The 22,460-nt window shown below is 34.2% G+C and overlaps 1 protein-coding gene across 1 annotated transcript in view; it reads left to right on the forward strand.

Moving 5' to 3' along the window:
• The window catches only part of CNTNAP4 (contactin associated protein family member 4), a 203,749-nt gene that overhangs the window by 114,226 nt on the left and 67,063 nt on the right, over positions 1-22,460 (forward strand). The window contains exons 4-7 of the mRNA XM_066568726.1: positions 12,212-12,359; positions 19,064-19,267; positions 19,441-19,625; positions 21,310-21,453. Coding sequence (XP_066424823.1) covers positions 12,212-12,359; positions 19,064-19,267; positions 19,441-19,625; positions 21,310-21,453 — 681 coding nt within the window. The remainder of the gene's footprint in view (positions 1-12,211; positions 12,360-19,063; positions 19,268-19,440; positions 19,626-21,309; positions 21,454-22,460) is intronic.

Here is a 22,460-nt window from a genome sequence, read left to right on the forward strand (position 1 = left end):
AAAATTAAGTAAGATTGAATGATATTTTTTTAATAATTATTGATTAAAGATGTTCTGAATTTTCTGCATAGTAGGTCTAAGTGGGGATTGCAACCCCAAATGTAGCGTCAAGCATTCAGCATTTTGAACCGAGTGGTAAGAGGGAGCTAGGCTGGAGTCAATTACAATATCCTTTAACAAGTCAGTGGATATTTTCAATGATTAACAACTCTATACTTTCATTTGTTAGAATAATTTTGCCTTTTTTTTTGGTACTCCTGATCTCTGCTGGGTTGCACAAATAGGTGGAGATCAGGACAGACCCCTGTCGCAAAATTTTCCATCTTGATCTTTAGCAGTTAAAAGCTGTTGGAGCCACCTCAGACTTTAGAAGCAAATGTCAAATAGAAAGACTTGATTTATCCATCTAACATGATGGATGAATAATTATTATTGTCTAGTAGGGTTACAGGAGGGAAAGCCAGGTATACAAGTGGGGATCATGGTTAATTACTTCTCTGCTGGATTTTTCTTTTTCTCTGTTAGAATACAGGTAAATTTGTAAATTCAGTCTGAAAGAGATGGTCTTTTTTATTATTTATCACTGTCAAAATATCTAGTCATGCCAACAACATAAAAAATACAACACAGAAACTCACAGATGGTTAATGCTACAAGACCAACTTTTATAGTCCTCATCTGTAAAGAGCAAAAAAACTGCAGAATAATGCCTGTAAGTTTGTGTTTCATATTCATTTATCAGCTTCAATCATTCCAGATCCTAATTGTGGTCCCAGAATTTATTATCTGCGGCAGAACCATTTTCTCCTCAATTTATTTTCAATGTATTCTACCTCTTTGGCAAGATGACTCTTGGTCTACAGTCCTGTGTATGTAAATAGCTGATCACTACACAGACTTCTGGAACTGCTGTCTTTGTATGAGAGATGGTAATTTAAATCTTGTTCTTTACCAGATAACAATTAAAGACCAGGCACACTGGCAGTCAGCATGACCATGTGCCTTTTTAAGTATGACAGAGGTGAAGTTTTGTGCATTCCTAGTGACTGCTGTCCTCATAAGAGTCCCCTTAGGACAGACTTCACACAGAGGTAATATGACAGATAAATTTTCACACAGAATTAATAAGAAACTAACTGAGCATATGTACTGAAAGCAGAGTCTAAGAAGTCTGAAGGGATGGTTTTGGTTGAGTTTTTAAGAATTTTTTTCTAGTTTTGAGTTTCAGTTAATAATATTTTAGAATAAAAAAATTTAGTACAGTCAACATATCTTAAGGAACCCCATGTTTTAATATATCATAAGTAGCTTTAAGTTGCAAAAGTATTAAAATAATGATAACTTTTTTTAAAGAATTACATGAATAGATTATCTAATCCATCAAAAATTAATGTTTGTGATAATCCATGATTGCTTTGTGTGTTTCTTGTTGGGTTTTTAAAATGTGTATTTATTTCAAATGTTTGTGAAGAATTTTTTGTATTTTAAATACATTTACAAAGCATTGTCATACTCTTTATAAATACTTACAAAGCTTCTTATTTTGTGGTTTGAAAAAATAAGATAACAAAGTGTGACATTTATTAATATTTTAAATACAATGTGAATGACATTTTCATTTTGAAATTATTAGAAATCTTTTGCTCACTCTGTGTTATATGAAGATTATTTGAAATATTGTTTGGCAGTTGAAGAATGACTTCCATTTTCTGACAGATCTAAAAATATTTACAAATGATACCATATTGAATTGCTATGTCCTTTTCCTGTGTCATTTTGACATTACTTCTGATGCAAAGGTGATAATTTGCCTAACAGAAGCAGTCTTCTTTTATAATTAGCCCAATCATTGATTTATTCAATGATGGCAAAGGTTTTTGGGAGCAAACAATTCCTTGTTTAAAAGAGAACGTGGCTGTTACAAAGTACAGATTATATGACAGTGATTTAATTCATAGCTTTTAAAATAGGTTAAAAAAACCCCAAAACTTGTGTAGCTGTCATGAAGTATGAACTTGCCAGCTCTTAAAACAAATTAGATCTCAAGAATTAGAAACTTGAGAACAGTGTTGAGAATGAGTGTATTGACTTCTGTGGGCACTTCCTACTACTTTAAGTTAATCACTCAGTATCAGATGGAGGGACCACATGAACTGATGAAGTGTTTCACTACCAGTTTCACCAGTTTAAAAAACATTTTGTCACGAACTTTCCCCAAATACTCATCTGCCCCTACTTAGTTGTAAAAGACATAGGTGAATTACTCTGTAATTGTTCAGTTAATTATATTGTATTGCTATCTAGAAATTTGTTTTTAGCCTTTGCTCTCTGGGTTCTCTAAGGAAATCACTCTCGTTGAATTGTGATCAGGTAACTTCATGCTTGATCTTTATCTTAATTTATTTTTTCCCAGATTTTGGCCTGCCTTAAGAAATATAATGGAGTTTCTACTGTAGCACACACATACTGAAATACACTTATCAAAAAGAAGGAATAAGTTGTTCTCCAGTGTGGTGACAAAATGTTTTTTAAACTGGCTTCAGTGGAGTGCCCTCTGGTCAGATATCAGCTCTTATTATTTCTTTTTGCATTCTTACTATTTCTTTTCTCTTTTTGTATATAAAATACCTGGAGTCCTTTCTGTCCTTAACAATGAATTGTGAACTATGCACACTTAAATGTTGGTTGCAAATGAAGGAGAAAACAGTCTTCAGTAGAATTGCCTTTGTCTGATTGCAATCTGTGTTTGTAAAGTGGAGTAAGAACAGTTTTACTAATATGCATCTCTGCAAATTTACCTGCCCTTAATTCAAGTGGGGGGATAACATTGAGACAGATTTTAGTGTTTCTTACAAGTGTCACATGATAATTTCTTTTTTCCCCCCAAGAAATCCTACAGGAGACTAAAAACAAATGTAAAAAGTTAAAGACAAACCCAATACTAGAGTTCAAATTTAGATATACCTTTGAATTCCTTCAGGTTCTCAGTTAGATCTCAGTTTGAATGTTTTTCAAAAGCATTTCAGAATCAGTTCATCTGTTCAGATGCATTGTTTTCTCAAGGTGTAAGAGGATAATTCTCCATTTTCTTCTGTCTTGCACTTTGCTTTTTTCCAGATGCCCCAAGTAGGTAGCGATGACTTGCAAACTAAAAATATCCACTTGAAATAGCTTGATTTATAAGCATTCTGCAGCATCAGTGTGCACCAAAGGCAGTTAAAGATGTTAAAATGTAAGCAAGATCCTTTAGGTTGAAATATTCCAAAAAGTCTAAAGCAGTAAACATTAATCTATCACAATCCTTCCTACAGGTTATTGCAAATTTCTATACCTTAAAAGTCATCTAAAAGTTTGTTTGAAATTACATCCCATGTCACAAACATTTAGTCAAAGAACTAGCATTCTTGTATTCAAGATTCTTGTAAAAGAAAATAGCATTTTATGGAGTTCCAAGTTCCACAAGCAATGTCTACATTAAAAAAAATCTTACTATTTAGTTATTTTCTTTTCCTACTGTACAGAAAGCCATGATGGGCTATCCATCCACTATTTTGGTTTAAAAAATGGACTTTGGACCATCTTCATTCCACTCTGGACTGTTATTTTTTCTCTTAGAAAAGCTATTTCCACATGGTCTCTTTTGAGTATCAAAGCTAATTGAATAAAAATTAATTTCCAGACTACTCTTGAGCAAGGAATAATTTAGTTTGAGAGAAATGACCACCCATGTACCTGTAGTCATTTTATCATAATTTCCAGTGCCATGCACAAATGACTTTCACTGTCTCCCATCCTTCAAGCATTTCATAAGTGTTAGACATGAATTCAGTGTTCTGGAAATTATGACATTAGAAGCTGGCAACACTTTTACTTCATGAGAGTTGTGTGGCTTCATTTTTGTCTCACAAGCTTGTTGCTGGTATGAGAGCCTCCTTCTAGGGATACCAAGTGAAAAACAAAATTTTTTTTATTCTTTTATTGAAGAGGAATTATTTTTAATATAAAGAAACAATCTTCATATGCATATTCAATACCACTTTATCCAGAAAGCAGTTAGTTATTTTAAGGAAATGGTTGATTGTCTTGCAGTGATGTCATGGTTGATGTCTTGGTGTGTGGACTGAATAATGTATGTGAGCTTCAACCCATTTTCTTTGGTCTGTATTTTAGCTAACCCATAGTGATAGTTGTACACATAGAGGTACAACTAAATGTTTGCTCTGTTTCCATAAAATAAAGAGATTACCATCATAAATAACCAGCATTATTCCCATATATTCAGTCATGAAGTCATCTTCTCCTCTGAAGAATCAGAGTTACGGTTCATGATGTCGTGTGCACTAAGTGAAATTTATTCCCATTTATGCTATGTAAAGTCTGATTTCTGACTATTAGAGTTGAAAAACCTTAAAAGACCTTAAATATTTGAAATTCAGTGCTGTGTTCACCCTGTTGTGTCCTTAAGATATATACTTTTGGGTTCTTACGTCTGGGTTATGCATTTCTCTCATGCTATAACAGCCTTAGCATGGAGCTAGATCTCAGTGATATATGCAGTAACACTAGGGACTCTGAAGTAAGCATTAGGGACTCTGCCTATCTCCAAGGTAAATCAATATTAGTGTAACTTGGATTTGTGTTTTTAAACCTGGGATACAGGAGCTGGGACAGCTGAAGTCAAAACACTGTCAGTTCCTGATACATTTTTTTCCTCTGCCTTTTTACCTTAGTGAAATGAGAAGACGAAATAAAATATGCTGTGGAAGAGATGGGATAAGAGTAAAGGAGCCTCATCATTTTAGGTTTCACATAGAAAGTGATGTATCAGAATTAGTTAGTACTGTATTGGTACAGGTGCTTTCCTTTTGCTTTCCACCAGATAGCCCTATCTGGTGGAAGAAAGCTGGTGACATCACTGATGTGTCTTCAGGCTGCAAACCATGTGTCACGTTTTCCCTGTGAGCCATGGAGTTATTAAAATTTGTACCTGGAAAGAGACCTTGTCACCTAAAATTGTCTTCCCCAATCTCTGTTTGAAGATTAACTTAATGTTGTTTCTGCAAAGTCTTTCTTTATTCCTTTCTTCTGTGGAGGCAACCGTGCCACTCTCTGCTTGCCCTTTCCTGTAACTGATGGGCACCACCATATCAGTCAGTTCTTTCCCTCCCACAAAGATCCTCATTCGCTGAGGGTTGAAGGTGTGTCCATCCTGTTGGCTGCCCACCATGTGTTCTCTAGTTGCATGCCAAATTTGCTGGTCACTGGTATTTTCTAGTTAATTTCTATTTAAATGCACAGCAGTACCAGAAAGAATGAACTACAGTTTGTTGCTTAGGTTATCCAAATACCTGAAGTCTGTGTTAGAAACAAATTCTCCATATGACAAATAACTGGGAAGTTGATTTTATTGTATTCAGTGTGGCTTTTAAGACACATCCCTTGGGCTCAAAGAGAGCACGCTAGTAAATATTCCTAAGTGATCTAGTAGTATGTTTACAGTGCAGACTTTGCTCTCTGCATTACATTTCTGAGGCATCAGATGCCTACTAGAGCAGTAGGCTCCACCATGAATGCTGATGTTTCTGAAAAACTGAAGCTCTACTTTTGTATTCTAAATGTTCTTAACAGGAAATACTTCCCACATATTTTTACTAGTTCCTGATAACTACTGAATGCAACCCTAATATACATTTGCTGAACACTTTTGCACAGAATTAGAATTAGTATACGGAATGTTCTTACAGCCTTAGTGTTCACATCATATCCAAAACATTTAATCTCAGTGAGTTTTTTTAGCTTTTCATTTCATACTATCTTTTTTCAGAGTAAAGCTAAAAATAGGGAAGTTGGTTGCTTTTGAAAGGTTTTCTAAGTATCAGAATGGCAAGCCCTATATGAAAAGAAAAGTGAAATTTTGCCACTAAAGTTTTTGGTGAAATGGGTGAGATATTTGACTAATGTTGCAGCAACCTAAGAAACAGATTGTCATGTTAGCTTGATGTTATACACTAGTCTAAATCCAAAAAGATGAGTTGGAAAAGGATTCATTTACATAAATTTCTTTAAAGGTAGAGATCATGAGACATCATATATGAAAAGCCACAGAAATAATTTAGTAGGAAAGCTTATTATTGAACTATTTTATTTTTTATGATCCTTAGAACATAAGAGTATTTGCTGTGCCATTTCTATGTTACATAGTTAATAAGGTTTCTTTCCTTTCCTTCTGATAACTTAATTTCATTTCAAAGCAAGGTGTGAAATTTTATGAAAAGAAAATTTATAATATAGTATTAATAAAATGTTTGTTTGCGATTTCTTTTTTTATATTGCTTTGAGCAAACATAATTCCCACGTACTGTTTTGACATTTCAGTGGATTTCATACACAGCTGTTGCACTAAAGGTATTTTAGTTATAAATTACCTGGATTGCCTTTCTGGTAATCTCTGGGTTATGTCATGTATTACAGAAGTACAATAGTGAAATGTGATGCCTACATAAATTTCATACAATGAGAACTGTACCACCTGCACAATTTTTTTATTTTCAAATTTTAACATGCAAATATGTGAATAAACAGGTTAAATATGCTGTTGCCCCTTTAAAAATATTTCATAACACTTATGGAGTTAATTATTTCTAAGTGTATAAATTCAATTTTGTACTCCAGATTAAAGACACTAGTAAAAACATTTATTTACCCAGAAGAAGAGTAGTGATTAAACTTCAAATTGATTTGAAAGTGAAAGGACAGTTGCACTTTAGCCCAGATTCAAAATACAATGTATTCATATTTTACAGATTTTTTTCAAATGGATTTATTAAAAAACAAGAGGGAAAAAAGTGAAAATAAAACTACCAAAACTTCTTTGGTTGCTACCTACTGAGATCATCACAGCTACCTTTGAAATATCAGAATCTAAATTCATTGACTACAGATCCATATTATAAAAAGCATATCTGTATTCATTTCAAATAAAGAGTTAGCTAATCTTCAAGCATTGTTAAAGATTGTGTAAAATTTCAGTAATACTTTTATGAAACACATTCATATTTTCAATTTTCAGGAATATCTCTGAGGTCCATGTAATTAGGTATTAATAAATAAAACATAGATTCATACTCTATATTGGGATTTTATAAGGAAAAATTTTTATGATAATTTTTTAAAGGGAGAATGTTGCGCCTAGTTGCGTCAATACAAGAGCTCCCTCTGATGGTGACAAGTTACTTCACATAATATTTTTTACTACATCTGAATGATGAGAAGAAATAAGATAGATAGAAGAATTCAAAACACCTGTTGTGGCTGGTGGCTTAAAAATATATATTTTTTAATTTTTATTTTATTTATTAGTCCCCATACCATGTCATTTGGAAAATTAAGTACCTTTTCATTTCAACTATATTGAACATGAAAGGAATAAAGAAAGAGAAAGAAAAACAGAGTTTTTTAAGCCCATTTCAAAATGAGCATGGCTAGCTGTTGATAAAATTCTTCTGACTAACAGTAGATGTTCAGGGGCCTTAGATTCATACATTTTGTGCACCCCTGCAATGTTATATGCAACTGATACTATTGTAAGAAGAAAAAAAGCCACGATCTTTTTCCATTAGCTTAATTTTAGATATTGAACTCTCCCTCTTCTATATTAATATGAAAGCAAATTGTTTCACTTGTCTTCTCAAAAAAAACAAAATCCACAATGACAGCAACAAAAAAGAACCCCCCCCCCCCAAAAAAAAAAACCCAAACAAAACAGAAGGGCAGAAGTAATATCTGGAGTCCATTTAGAAATACCAGGTGTCACGTTTAATAAATTAACTGATAAGTGTGGTCTCATCCTCTCTTCATCTCTTAATTCTGGAGCTACTCTGGAACTTATGTAAAGTTTGCTAATATTCCACTCACATAGTGAAGGACGACAAAAAAAGAGGAAGAACCATGACAGTGAATAAAACACTCCATATGTAAAGAAATAAGAGAAAGAGGTAGACTGAAAGAGTATTGATATAATTTACCGCACTACCCTGTCTCTGAGTGACAGTGATGGAAAGCTGTAAGTAGAGGAATGGAGATTTAGGTGGTACAAACAGTGAACATTGACTGGAACAACAATTTATGATGGTTTTCTGCTAAGTTTTTTTTCTGTCTGGTCTATATTAATCAGGTTGTCATTAATATGTGCTGTCCTTTCTTTACAAAAGACATTATGAACACTCAGATTTATGAGTACGTGTAACTACTGTGTGTTTTGATCAATTTAACGTAACACTACTATATTTCAACTGTATCTTCAAACAATTAAAGATCTAGTGAAAGGTACAGTGAGTAACTTATGACACAGGGCTTCTCAGTATAATATCACTGTTACTATTTTATATAAAACATATCAGCTAGCTTTTGCATATATCATTTATAACCAACGAAGTCTTAAAAATCTGTTAATTTAACATTTGTGATCATTTTGTCCTAGCCATATAATTGCAATGCAGACATCTAAGAAAGGAGGCAATTATCTAGTACAGTGTTCTCTGGTCAGAATGAAGGACTTTCATATTTTTTCACTTTAACTGAAAAGTTCATAGTTGTTGACTTTGGGGAGCAACTTTAATAGACTAACAATAACTCACCACAGTGGTAATAGGATGAGAAAGATGAGTCCGAGTGTTTGGAATCTAGTTCAGAAAACCTGTCATTTGATGTGTACTTGTACTGTGTACTAGGTTATCTGGAATAGGTACTCCTTTTTTGTACTGAGATATAAATAATTTAAATGGTAATATAAACTTGGATGTAATTTAGATGTATTGGGAGAAAATGGGAGAGATTAGTTAATCCTGCAACATTTTTTTAATGCAGTAGTTTATGCAAACAGATTCAAGTTACTTCACGCTGATTTTTTCTGTGGTTGGTACTAGAACTTATAAACCACATGATGAAGTTAGACCCATCCTGAGGTACACTAGTACCACAACTTCTCTTCCAACAAAGTTATTCAGGTTTGGTCCTGTTCCAGTACTTGTTATTAATCACTACATGGGGCTTTGCAGCCAAGTATACCTATATTTATTTATATCTGTACATTTTTTAAAATAATATTTGTAATAAGTATATTTACTGCAATGGGTACACAACACACGTAAAAGCTTTGTGCATATTATTTAGTATTATTTTTTACAGTGTCTATTTAGTATATTATACAGTAAAGTTATATTTGTAAATAAAGGTCATGTTCTATAGATTATCTGAATTGTGGGTCCTACACAGTTTGATTTCTGGGAGAATTTTTGATTGGTGGGAAAGTTTTGGACAGGATGCCTATATTATCCCCTGGTCGATACCCACATGTGCTTTCTACATAGAGGATGGACAGAGAAACCAAGGAGCTTTTTTACCTTGTCTTGATGCAAGCTGACCGTCACTATCACTCTGAGCTTGCCAATGCCCTCCTATGGACAGGACTTAGATCTACCACTCCAGAGTGCATCTGTGATTTCTGACACCATAATGAACTGAATAATTCTGTCTTCCAAGCAGGGTTAAAGTAGCTTGAGATAAAGAAGTTACTGGGTTAGAAATTGGGTAGGACAGTTAAACTCTCCCAGTCTGAGAGCAGTTCAGGCTCTCAGTGCAGGCTTCAGTACAGCCCAGAATACTTTTACTTCATGCAATAAAATATGTTGTGGAGTGTTACTTATCTAGATATCTCTGCTGCTAAGTGGCCCTGTTACTGTTTACAGCTAAACTGCAATATAGTATTTCAGTGTTTCAAAAACTGCATCCTTTAAGGAAGATGGTATGTTTTCAAGCTATTAGGAAGCAGTATAATATGTAGTTGATGTAAATACATCAATAAGAGTCAACAAACAGTTATATTGGGTTAAGTGTATGACCCTATTAATATTTATGCAAACATTTTAAACAGTGTTTATTAGGTGCAATTATTAGGTGTGTTATTCCTATTAACAGAGGGCCACATGACATCTTTTTAACCATTAGATATCTGTGTAGGTTGTGAGGATAATCTAAAGCACATTCCCTATACATGGTTTGGCATAAGAGTGAAGTGGTCTGAACAGTCTAAAGAAGAGGGGTAGAATGAAAGAAGCTCATTATATGGTTATAAATTCTATGTTTTAAAGATTGCTGGATTGGACCAGGAAACAGTAAGTATGTTCTACTGTAAAGACAGGACTGTCTGAAACATTGAATATAATTCTCCTCTAAAAAGCTTACAGGATACTTTCATAGGTTTCAGATACACCTTTAATACTGTCGTAACCTAGAGAAAAAGCAGTCTGATTTTGTCCTCTCTTTTTTTGAAGGGGTCTTGTACTGAAAAAGAATCAAATACTTATTTTAACCTTTAGGCTGATTAAAAAAAGAAATAAAGACCCATTTAATACTCCGCACAATTGATACACTGCAAAATGTGGTTTTCCCAGATAAAAGCCTTGTAAAATTACAGAAAAAACCCCTGTTTTCTAAACTAGCCATTCTGAATGGTGTTAAAGAAGTAATCTGAAGTATTTTTAGGTTATTGTTGAAGCCAAAATCCAAATTTTGAATTAAAAAAACACAGTCTAAATATACCCTACAGCAAAACTATCAAGCTACATACAGTCTGTTTTCAAAACTTAAATTAATTTTTATGAGGTGGCTTCTCTCCAAAAGCAATTTTGCAAAAATTTAAATCTTAACTGAACACTTCATTTGCTTGCAGTACTTAAACTTGGGGCCTGTTTCTGGTTCAGTCAACAAACTAATTGGCACTTTCATGGGCAGTTATATTTGTTACAGACTGCAAATAGGATTTGAAGGGACAAGAGGTCTGGAAGGGTCTCACCATCCAAATAGTAGGTTTCCTCTGATTTTTGTTATATTTCCACCTTTAGGTACTGTTTTAATGGAATTACAAAGCATGAAGCTAAAAATGGATATTCAAAGTCACTAACTCGCATTGCTCATTGCTAGCCTGATAGGTTAGCTTAAATAAGCCAATTCAGTAACTGTTTTGGTTTTCATTTTGGTTGGTTGGTCTGGTTTTGGGTCTTTTTATATAATTTTTTTTTTCCCATTGAAAGTTTAGTGATTAGAATTTACTGAAATTTTACTACTACAGGAGAGAGACGGTGCAATGATCTGTGTATAGAAAGATAAATAATGAATGCAGTGAAGCTCATCTTTGTTTCTAAAACTTATGGAAAGAGAAGCTGCATACCTAAAGATGTCGGTTGCTATGTACTTCTCCAGCTGCAACATCTGTGGCTTATAGCTATGGCAACAGTACTGTTCATACAGCCAGAGAGGTGTAATCTTTTAAATACTGCTCATCTAAATATTTCAGAGAGCCATCAGATATTTGGATTCAAAATGTCTGAACAGATTCTTCATGCTTCACATACCATAAACAGATAATGACAAAAGAACACCACACAGCTCAGATAAATCAGAAAATATTCTCCAGTTTTTAGAATGCTATAGCTTATTATTACAGATTTTTTTTTAATTTCTTCTTTAAATTTTTATGTATCTCTGGGGTTTTTTATGTAAGAAAATGGGAAAGTAGTTTTATCAGTTAAATACTGCAAAAAAAGTTTACTTTTTTTCTTTCACCTTCCTTGTAAAAAACTGAAATAAAGATTCTTCTTTTTTAACAGGACACTGAAACACATCCTTTTTACAATTTGGATTCTTTAGTTGGAAACGAGTCTTTTATTACTGTGATCTGTCAATATAAGACCATTTTAAAAACAGCATGCTATGCATTTGAAACATAGGCTTGCAATGAAATCCATTTAGCCTTTCAGTAGAAGGAAATTGTAGATATCACTCAGTTTTCTTATGCTAAAGTGTTCCACAGAGCCATGCCCTGAAATGTGAGGATATTCCATGTGTTTTTTGACAGGACTGTTGGGGTTAGCAGGGTTTGTTCACTGAAATTTTAGAAGCTGTTAAATACTTTGCTGCATGGGGCATCAGTCCTAAATACACAGATGAGTTAACACTTTATCCAAAAAATCATCAATATTGAATCATTCTGATGTTCCTGTGAAATTCACTGACAATTGCATTTTATTCCTGTGCTTGACTGCTTGCCAGATGAAATGGAAGTTAAATATATAAAATTAAAAGATGAGTGATACTTCCATATATTTCTGTATTCGATGTGGATGTGTCTGATTTCTTTTTCATTTTCTTCTAGGCCTTTTCTGGAAACACAAATGCAGACAGTGTTGTGTACTATAAGCTTCAGCATTCTATTAAAGCAAGATTCCTCCGTTTTGTGCCTTTGGACTGGAATCCAAATGGCAGGATTGGAATGCGCATTGAAGTGTACGGATGCACATATAGTAAGTTTATTTCTGAGTCAGCTAAATGAAATTAATCTTCATCAATGTCTTTGGCTGCCTAAATTGCATTTGAAAGTAGATTTCTAAGGCTAAATTTAATCTCAAATAAAACTGAATTAATAAGTTTATGTACATACTACATTATTTCTACATAAGCTGTCAATATGTGATGCTTATTTTCCTGTACTTTCTGTATTGGAATGAATGATGTGGACAAAATCCAATTCCTGATTTTATGCAAACTGTTCCTTTTTTTTGTCATAGTTGTAAAATGCTTGCTATCTATCTGAAGGCCAAATCATGCTAAATGTTTACAATTTTAAATCTATATGGTCTAGATCTTGAGAGAGTAAGAGTACAACTAGATAGATCCACAAATAAAAAACTGAAGTACACTTCCAAGTTTTTTATGTATTTATATTTTATATATTTTATGTATTTAGAATGGCTTTTGTGCCCTCAATGACTGACATAAGCCTTTGAAAGTAGATTGCATAAGTGTCGTGGTTTTATTGATTGGGTGGACAGTGTAAATATTCCTGACATCTTCCTTTTGCAGTTTTTCATCCATGGAATTTTTTTAAAAATTCCTCTATGTAAGTTTTTTACTGCTTTTTTTTCTTCACGTCTTTTCTCCATGATGGAAACAGAATTTATTTTAGCAACCTCTTTAACTGATTTTTGTGCATACTTTTATCTGTTGTTCTTTTTTGTTTTGTTTCGGGGTTCTTTTTCAACTTCCTTATTTAAGTTATATTTTGTACGGTTGATTTCTTTTGGATGGTCTCCATATACCTGTTTTCTATTGCCATGTATATTTATCTGACTTTTAACGTACATAAGAATAACATATCTCTGGGCTTTCTGCCTTAAACTTGAATTTTTAAAATTGGTAGAAGGTAGTTAATTAAGGATATTGAAAATTTAAATCTGGATGCAGGAGATTAGGTCACCTCAGAAATCAGGTAAACTTCCTCATCCCAGAAAACAAACATCTCATGCCAGAGGAAGAGACTGAAAGGCTCACACAAAATCCCTCAGTGACAGCTGCCTTGAGACTGGGAACATGACTTATGATTCCTAGAAAAATCTGAGAAAATGGCCTTGAAAATTGAGTAACTGAGAAATATGATCATGATTCAACTTATCCTCAACTCCTTTAAGTTTCAGAATGACCAAAGTTCAAAAATGGAGGGTAGACAAATGAATTTATCATTCAAAGCTAAAATCTCATCTAAATCTTCTATTTGAGACCTGATTTCTGTGGTACATGATGGCAGAATAGTCTTTCTTCTTTAAGCTTCACTTTAAAATTCCTTGATAGTCATCAACTTTGCTTCTTCACAGTCCTTCACCTTGTGCATGTGATAACATTTAAATCTTCACTCAGTTTTGCTCTCAAACATTTTCAAACTGAAGAGCTCCCTTTTGACGATGCCTAAAAGTCAGATTATCTATATTCACTATCATAATTTTCTCTTGCAAGATCCACATTATGGCTCTCTTCTGTGTCATGCTTGTTGCCCACCACTGGAAAACTCTGTGAGTCTAAAGGACAAATAAAGAAAAGTGTCCATGCAACTGAAAAAAGAAAACATTTAGAATAAGCAGTTATGAAATAAAGTATTTTTGTGTAGCCATTAACTATTTTTGAGGAAGATTATATTTTTTTCCATGCTACATATGTGGCACAGAATGTATCCTATAGACAGCTTATAGAGGTAAATCAGCTATGGTTATCTTCCAAGATTAGGATGAATTTAAAATGAATATTTACTCGATCCATTATTCACTATAATGCAGTATGTGACGAACATGATGTCATCAAAAATATGTAATTCTTATAAAGTTTTTTAAGATTTTATTTGAATTAATGATAATGGGTGTTCTAGAAATGCTTTTCCCCCCTATCTATAACTGCTATCATTCCAAATGAATTGCAGACTTCTTATCATCTCTGTATTTTTTTTGAACATCTACTGATTACCAAGTGCCTTCACTAGGTAAATTCACTGGTTGCCATTGAAGACAAATCAGGTGATTATAGATTTACAGTTTTAAAAATAATTTTAAAATGTAAAAGCTTAATTCTTTCTCTCCAGTCTTTTTCTCTATTTATCAGGCACAATGATGACATGCAGTTATTGTTACAGTAATTATGCCTGGCTCTTTTTGAAAGACTGTACTTTTCAAAGTGGGACCAGGAAAAAAAAAAAGTAGAAATGCCAATATTATCTACTTTAGCTTTGATTCACATGTTTTACATGTCCCATTTTCTCATCCTTTTCTTCAGGGAACTCTCACTGCATATTAGATTTTAAGAGTAAACAACTCTCTTTTCATTTACTGTCAAGTATGTGAACTGTGTTCTGTATTCAAGTGCAAATGCACTAATTTTATTCTTCAGTCTTACCTGTTAGAAATTACACAACTAAAACTAAACTTGTGAGAATACAGTATGTAGATCTCTCTATGCCATAAAGCGATGTGAAAAATGTATGTCTCTATGTTCTAAAAAAGTCATTACTGTCTTAATGAAGTCGTACTTACAGGGAAAATTTTGACACCACTTCAAATTTGCTGTCTTCCAGTCAAATGCCTGCTCTGAATAACTAGTATTGCCTAGTATTCTCAAAAATAGTGTTTAGCCTTTAATTATAGTCTCAGTGAGGCTTGGTAATACTCATTATATTTTCCTGTAGGATGTAGCAGATTATTATGGGGGTTTTTTTGGTGGTTTTTTTTTTTGTTTTGTTTTTTTTTACATGGAACTTGTTTTCTACTTTTTAGATCAAGGACTGTCACATTTTAGATGTTTGTAAAGTGCGCATCCAGACAAGCCCTTCCATCTTTGTCTCAGCATTTATTGAGTAGAAAGGCCAAATAAGGGCAGTTAGTTATGGACTTAGATGAAATATTTTAAGAGTTCCCTTTTTTTTTTCTTTTCTTTGAGTTCTTCTCCCTGCTCACTATGATGTCTCTGCAATGTTTCTTAGTTTTTTTACTCATGTTCTATAGTCATTTAAAGAATGGAAAAGTCAGAGGGAGGCAGACAGGCAGGCAGGAAGGAAGGCAGGAAGGAAAAGAAAGAAAGAAATTGAAGAAAGAAAGGAAAGAGAGAAAGAAAAAAGGAAGGAAAGGGAGGGAAGGAAGGAAGTGGTGGAAGGAAGGAAGTGGTGGAAGGAAGGAAGGAAGTGGCGGAAGGAAGGAAGGAAGTGGCGGAAGGAAGTGGCGGAAGTGGCGGAAGTGGCGGAAGTGGCGGAAGGAAGTGGCGGAAGTGGCGGAAGTGGCGGAAGGAAGTGGCGGAAGGAAGTGGCGGAAGGAAGGAAGGAAGTGGTGGAAGGAAGGAAGTGGCGGAAGGAAGGAAGTGGCGGAAGGAAGGAAGTGGCGGAAGGAAGGAAGTGGCGGAAGGAAGTGGTGGAAGGAAGGAAGGAAGTGGCGGAAGGAAGGAAGTGGCGGAAGGAAGTGGCGGAAGGAAGTGGCGGAAGGAAGTGGCGGAAGGAAGGAAGGAAGGAAGGAAGTGGCGGAAGGAAGGAAGGAAGTGGCGGAAGTGGCGGAAGTGGCGGAAGTGGCGGAAGTGGCGGAAGGAAGGAAGGAAGTGGCGGAAGGAAGGAAGGAAGTGGCGGAAGGAAGTGGTGGAAGGAAGTGGCGGAAGGAAGTGGTGGAAGGAAGTGGCGGAAGGAAGTGGCGGAAGGAAGTGGCGGAAGGAAGGAAGTGGCGGAAGGAAGGAAGGAAGTGGCGGAAGGAAGGAAGGAAGTGGCGGAAGGAAGGAAGGAAGGAAGGAAGGAAGGAAGGAAGGAAGGAAGGAAGGAAGGAAGGAAGGAAGGAAGGAAGGAAGGAAGGAAGGAAGGAAGGAAGGAAGGAAGGAAGGAAGGAAGGAAGGAAGGAAGGAAGGAAGGAAGGAAGGAAGGAAGGAAGTGGCGGAAGGAAGGAAGGAAGTGGCGGAAGGAAGGAAGGAAGTGGCGGAAGGAAGTGGCGGAAGGAAGGAAGGAAGTGGCGGAAGGAAGGAAGGAAGGAAGGAAGGAAGGAAGGAAGGAAGGAAGGAAGGAAGGAAGGAAGGAAGGAAGGAAGGAAGGAAGGAAGGAAGGAAGGAAGGAAGGAAGGAAGGAAGGAAGGAAGGAAGGAAGGAAAAGAAAAGAAAGAAAGAAACAGAGTTTGTTTTCTACCTCCAGGTGTTAAACCTACCTTCATGTGAACTGATAAAGCATCACATGATAAAACATCTGCTTGTGCCATGACTGCACTGCAAATAATCTGTGCTGAACCTCAGCCCAAAATCTGTCTGAAGCCTCTGCCTGATACTTCTTTCTATTTAGTGTGTACAAAAGAGAACAATGAATCTCTACTGACATTTCCTGTTTCTTGTTCCTGAAATGCCAGATTGTGACAATTAAACCATGTAAAACACAGTTAAGGTTAAGCTATGTCATGACACTAAAAAAAAGGGATATTAGGAATGTGTTTAGCTTACAATTTTCCCTCTTTATTACAGTACTCTCTTATTTCATCCTCTAAAATCTGGTAGTCTAAAAATAGAAATCAAAGAAACAAAAAGGTGGGGATTTTTTTGCCCTGGCGGGCAGAAAGATAGGTTTAAATCTGAAAATTACAAATGTATAAAGTAGTAGAATATAGGTAACTGGAAAATAAATTTATAATGCACATTAAAAATTGTCAGTTATGTATGCTATGATACCTAACAAAAAGCGCTGCAGATACTGCTCAAACCCTTTTGTTTTCTATAATTTCTAGTTGTATTGAGGCTTTTTCAGCATTTCCTACCTGACTGAAATGCTTTAAGTCAGCATTACAGTTACATCAGTCAAAGAAAGGACTTCATATTCTCTTCATAACTGGAATAATGCCAGTTGGTTTGCATTGCTTTAAGGTTTTTTTCTTTGTAGAACATTAGCATTGATTTCAATTGATATAAAGATAAAAAAGTTTTTGAAGACATTTCAACTAAAACTTTTGCTCAGGATCACTAGGATTCTTGGTCCTGTGGTATGTGAGACCTCCAGAATTTCCAGTTTCTCAGGGGCATTTTGTGATTTCCAAAGATATTTTCATAGTTCACTAAGGATTTATATCACATTGATATAAGGAAGACACTGCCAATTGTGGAAACAAAAGATGAGTGTTCATAAAACAAGACCACCTGTTTTATTTTTCTTATTTACAACAGTAGAGAAAATCCATGTAGAGGATTTTGAAGTCCAGTAAGTTGCAAGTAGTTGGTAAATAAGAGAGGAAAATCTTATGGTAATCTGGATATGTGCCCACATTCTATTTATCCTTATAATCCTGCAGGACACCCAAACTGTCTTTCTCACACCACTTTAAATATATTTCTAAGGGTAATTAATGGATGGTGAAGACAAGACCTGGCAATCAAAATTCTGTGACAAGAATTTTGATTGCCATCTGCAACAATTTTTCAATCTTCATTAATTCATGGGATGAGAGCAGGGGCAAAATTTAATTTTGTTTATTTTCCAAATTTAGACAAAGCAGGTATTGCTTCTTAGGAACCAATGCTGCAGAATAGTGTAAGGGATTTTGGAAAGCCATATTAATGTTCTTTATACTCTGTCCCAATAAAAAGAGTATGTTCCCAATCCTACAGTTATAATTGCCTAAAAAGTAGCTGGTTTGATAGATGTATAGAAATGTACAAGTGGTCTCATTGAAGTCTTTATTGAAGCTATTCTACATCACATTCCTTATTTTAATTCAACATTAATTAACACTTTTGCTGTCCACATTCATTCAGTGACAAAATGAACTAAAATCTAGGGTTCATATTTAGGTAGAAGATCATATTTATTCATTGTCCATTTGATAAATTAGTTCTTCATTATCAAGATATAAAGAAAATCAAGAAACTATATTTAAAAACATAACTGCATTCACTTGACAAGAGCTTTGTGAAAATGGAATATAAATTAGTAACCTAAAGTACAAGAGGTAATTTGAATTCATTCCATTTCCATGCTGAAGATATGGAGAAATATTTATCGTGAAATTATATAAAGTTAGTAAATAGGTAATGGGTTTCCCTTGACTTGCAAGAAGTCAACCAGTCAGTTGAAAAACAACTCCATATTTTATTGCATATCCTTACATCTTCATTCACTTCAAAAATGTATTTTTCAAGGGTAATTACTTTTTTCTTCATTACATATGAACTGTGAATACTCTATGAGCTTTTTATAGTGTTACCAGTTCCTTGGTGTGTGTCTTGTTCAATCTCTACTGATTTTGATGGATATTCTTTTATAATATTGGGATAAAATCAGTTAGACCTATTTAATTCCTTTCCTGAAGGTCAAAAGCCTTGTCTTGATTTTATTCATTTGAATGAATTGCATATAAATTAATAGCGATTTTCAGCCTAAGAGTACAAGTAAAAACAGAAATGGTCAAAGTACTTTATAGCTCCAAGAAAAGGAAGACCAGCATATGATAACAAACATAGATTTGAGTAGATGCCAGATCTCTTCTCACATGGTTTTATTATCTAGTTATACCATCATCATTAAAACACAACAGTCTTAATATATGGAGAAAAAATAAAGTACAATTTACTGTGCACAAGTGATCTACAGGTGTTAGTGATGGAACTTCATACCATATTGAAGTAACATGCAATTGTTTCTTTTAGACATAGCATTATACATTATCTTTCATTTCTTTACTTCTAGGGTCTGAGGTGGTTGGCTTTGATGGGAAAAGTTGTCTAATTTACACATTAAATAAAAAACTCATTAATACACTGAAAGATGTGATTTCTCTGAAGTTTAAGACAATGCAAAGTGATGGAATTCTCCTCCACAGAGAAGGACAAAATGGAGACCACATCACCATGGAATTAACTAAAGGGAAGTTGTCCCTACTCATTAATTTAGGTAACAGCTATAGTCTCATAAAGTCTAATATAGTTACTAGGCATTATTTGACTAAAATTTCTCTTAAAATGTTAAGTGGATTTTAATGTATGAAGTATGATAAATAGCAGTATATTTTTTAATAATTTTATTTTTTCAATGAAATTAATAGTTTTTATTTTTCTTCCCTCAAGGTGATACTAAAACTCATCCTCCTAATGCCCAAATTAATATTACGCTGGGCAGCCTTTTGGATGATCAACACTGGCATTCTGTTCTCATTGAGCATTTTAACAATCAAGTAAACTTTACAGTGGATAAACACACTCATCATTTTCATGCAAAAGGAGAATTCAGTTATTTGGACCTTGATTATGAGGTGTGAAAATTACCTTTCCTTTATTACATTTATTACCTTTGTTATGCAAATGCACTGAAACAGGCAAAGGAAATGGAACTTAAGGAAGTTTGTAGTCCTTAAGACCTTGGGGATTCTCTGTCTGTCAAGGGAGTTAATAAAAAAAAAAAGAGATGTTCTTGGAGTACAAATCTTCCACTAGACTCAACTCGTATTTTCAAAAGATCATCTTTTTCATCTCAGAATTCATTATTTTAATACCTTTGTTTTAATAGAGCTGCAAATGTGATAAACAATATTGTAAACATAATGAGACCCAACTCAGCGCTATGATTTAATAAATATTAATGTTATGAATATAAAACTTGATTAAAATTGCAATGTCAGCATAAAAACCATTGTAGAAATATTTATACCAAGACTTAAATCCCTGTTAGATTTGAAAATTATACTGTGAAAAAATCTTTCTTGCACAAATAGTAAATTCGTGAACAGTAGTAGATGTAATGTGCTGTGAAATTTTCCTGCCTGTGGTTAAAAATACCACTATTTCACAGTTGTAATGTGAGGACTGGCTGCTTTATGTTTGCCCTATACTGTTTGTTGGATAAGACAATGAATGATAGAGCAGAATGTCAGGAACCCGCAGACTTTATTGTACTCATTCCAATTTTTAAGCATTTTAGAGCAAGATGTCATGCTGTTCTGTGTCTGCTTTATTCCATTTCAAAAAATATCTGCTCAGAATTTCTGAATGTAAATCATAATATCAAAGTTTGGAGGATCATACTAATTAAAAAAAAAAAAAACAAAAGAGGAAAATAATTGGTTGGCAGTTTGCTTTAAAAAAAAATTAAAAATTAAAAGGTTAATGGTTTAGACTGACCTTTTTTACAATGTTGTCTAGAATAGCTTTGGAATATGTGAGCTCAATGTTCACTTATCCTGGAATCCTATTTCTGGTGGTGTAAAAGAGTTAAAACATTTACTAGAGAAGAACTAAGGTCACGATTGTGGCAGTGCTTTTCTAAAATAATTTACTGCTTTCTAGCAGCTTTTGCCTTAGGACAGGGATGTATTTAGACAGAATGATTTTCTTGAATTTAGTAGCTCTCAATGGGTTTTTATTTTTGTTAAATCTTCCAATCTCTTTCTGAAATAAGTAATTTTACAGCACCATACAAAGGAACTGCACAGCCTAAGCATTTTGAAAGGGAAAATGTGTCTCCTTTAGCTTGTTTCAAATCTGTCCTAGAATAATGTAATTTGATGTACTCTTCTTTTCTACTATAGTAGTTATGGTGTGCACAGAGTAGAGAAGTTAGGGTCAAGTTTCTAAAGAAATTGTTGCTAATTGTCTTCTCCCTTTTCACACTGCTTTGCATAGTCTCCTTGTACTTGGCCTTGTCCCTCTTCTTCTTGGTTTCACAGCTGTAATGGACCCTGACAACTGATTCAAGACACAGATACATCAGAAGAAGAAAAAAAAAGCCAAAATGTCAGAATGATTTGCTACATACATTGGACTTGATATAGCCTATTTTTTTGTTAGCCTATTCTTTTAATATGTACATGTGATAAAGTGAAATACACAAGTAACAGATTGATTATAGGCCAGTCTTTGACTTCTGCTCTTACAGTATAGTCAACTTCTTTCCTTAGAAAATTACTTAATACTATTATTGATTTCTCTTCTCTTTCTAAGCTCAGCTTTGGAGGGATCCCAGTGCCTGGAAAATCAGGGACATTATCACGCAGGAACTTTCATGGGTGTTTTGAAAATATTTATTATAATGGAGTGAACATTATTGACCTGGCCAGAAGGCATAAATCTCAGATCTACATTGTGGTAAGAGATTTATAGTTAAGAAAGAATAAAAAAGAGAGAAAACGATCAAAACCACTTTCAAATCCAACCTGTTAGCAATGTTTTTGGTAAAATCTATGTTAGGTAATGAAAGAAAAATAAAGTAATTACCAAGTTGGGCTACTTTTCATTTTATGCTGAGTAGACTCATCCTAGTAGAAAAGGCAGGATGCGTTTTATTCTTGAGATCTTTAGCTGATATTTAGCTATGTCTGATACCACAGTTGTTGTGTGCTTTCTAACTGGGTGACAAAAGTCAATGAGTAACAAGATGCATCAGAAACCATCAAATCTTTGGCTTTGTAGCAGAGTAGTAAGAATATGTGTCTGACTAATTAGAACACCAGCAATACATTTTTTAAGTTCTTTATTACTGAGGTCACTGATCCACTTTGTCCAGAGAGTTAAAATTTAGATAGATAGATCAGTTCTGTTTTTCAGTTTATACTGATCTATTTCTGAAAACCTTTAGTTTAGGTTGGTGGGTTTAATGTATTTATTGTGACATGTCCAGAAGTCATATTATACAAATTCCTACCTTTTATAGAAACTGTTCCAATAACAAAACAAATGTGTTCTGTGTTACAAAAGGCTTTCTAGAAATTTTACTGAGTCCTTCACTGTTGGTTTTGTTTTGTTGTTTTTTTTCCCAGTACAACAAGGGTCATCTCTGTTTGTAACGTGTTTATTTAGTAGCAGGAAATGCAGAGGTGTCATGGAAATCAACTCAGAATAATTAAAAATGTATTAAATGCTTTCATGATCCAAATATTTTAACTTGGATTTCTGTTCAGAATATGAAGAATCAAATTTGGTCTCCGTCATAGAAGAAATGATTGAGAGGCATATCTTCTCATGTAAAATTCACTTGAAATATTCCAAAATTATGTGAGCTTGTACCGCTGCATAGTATTCTGTCCATGATGCTTATGAATATTGGGTAATGGGCAATTACAGTAGGCTCTGTGTGGACTAGTGGAAGGGGATCT

This window comes from Molothrus aeneus, chromosome Z (assembly GCF_037042795.1).
Source record: "Molothrus aeneus isolate 106 chromosome Z, BPBGC_Maene_1.0, whole genome shotgun sequence".
Classification (NCBI taxonomy): Eukaryota; Metazoa; Chordata; class Aves; order Passeriformes; family Icteridae; genus Molothrus; species Molothrus aeneus.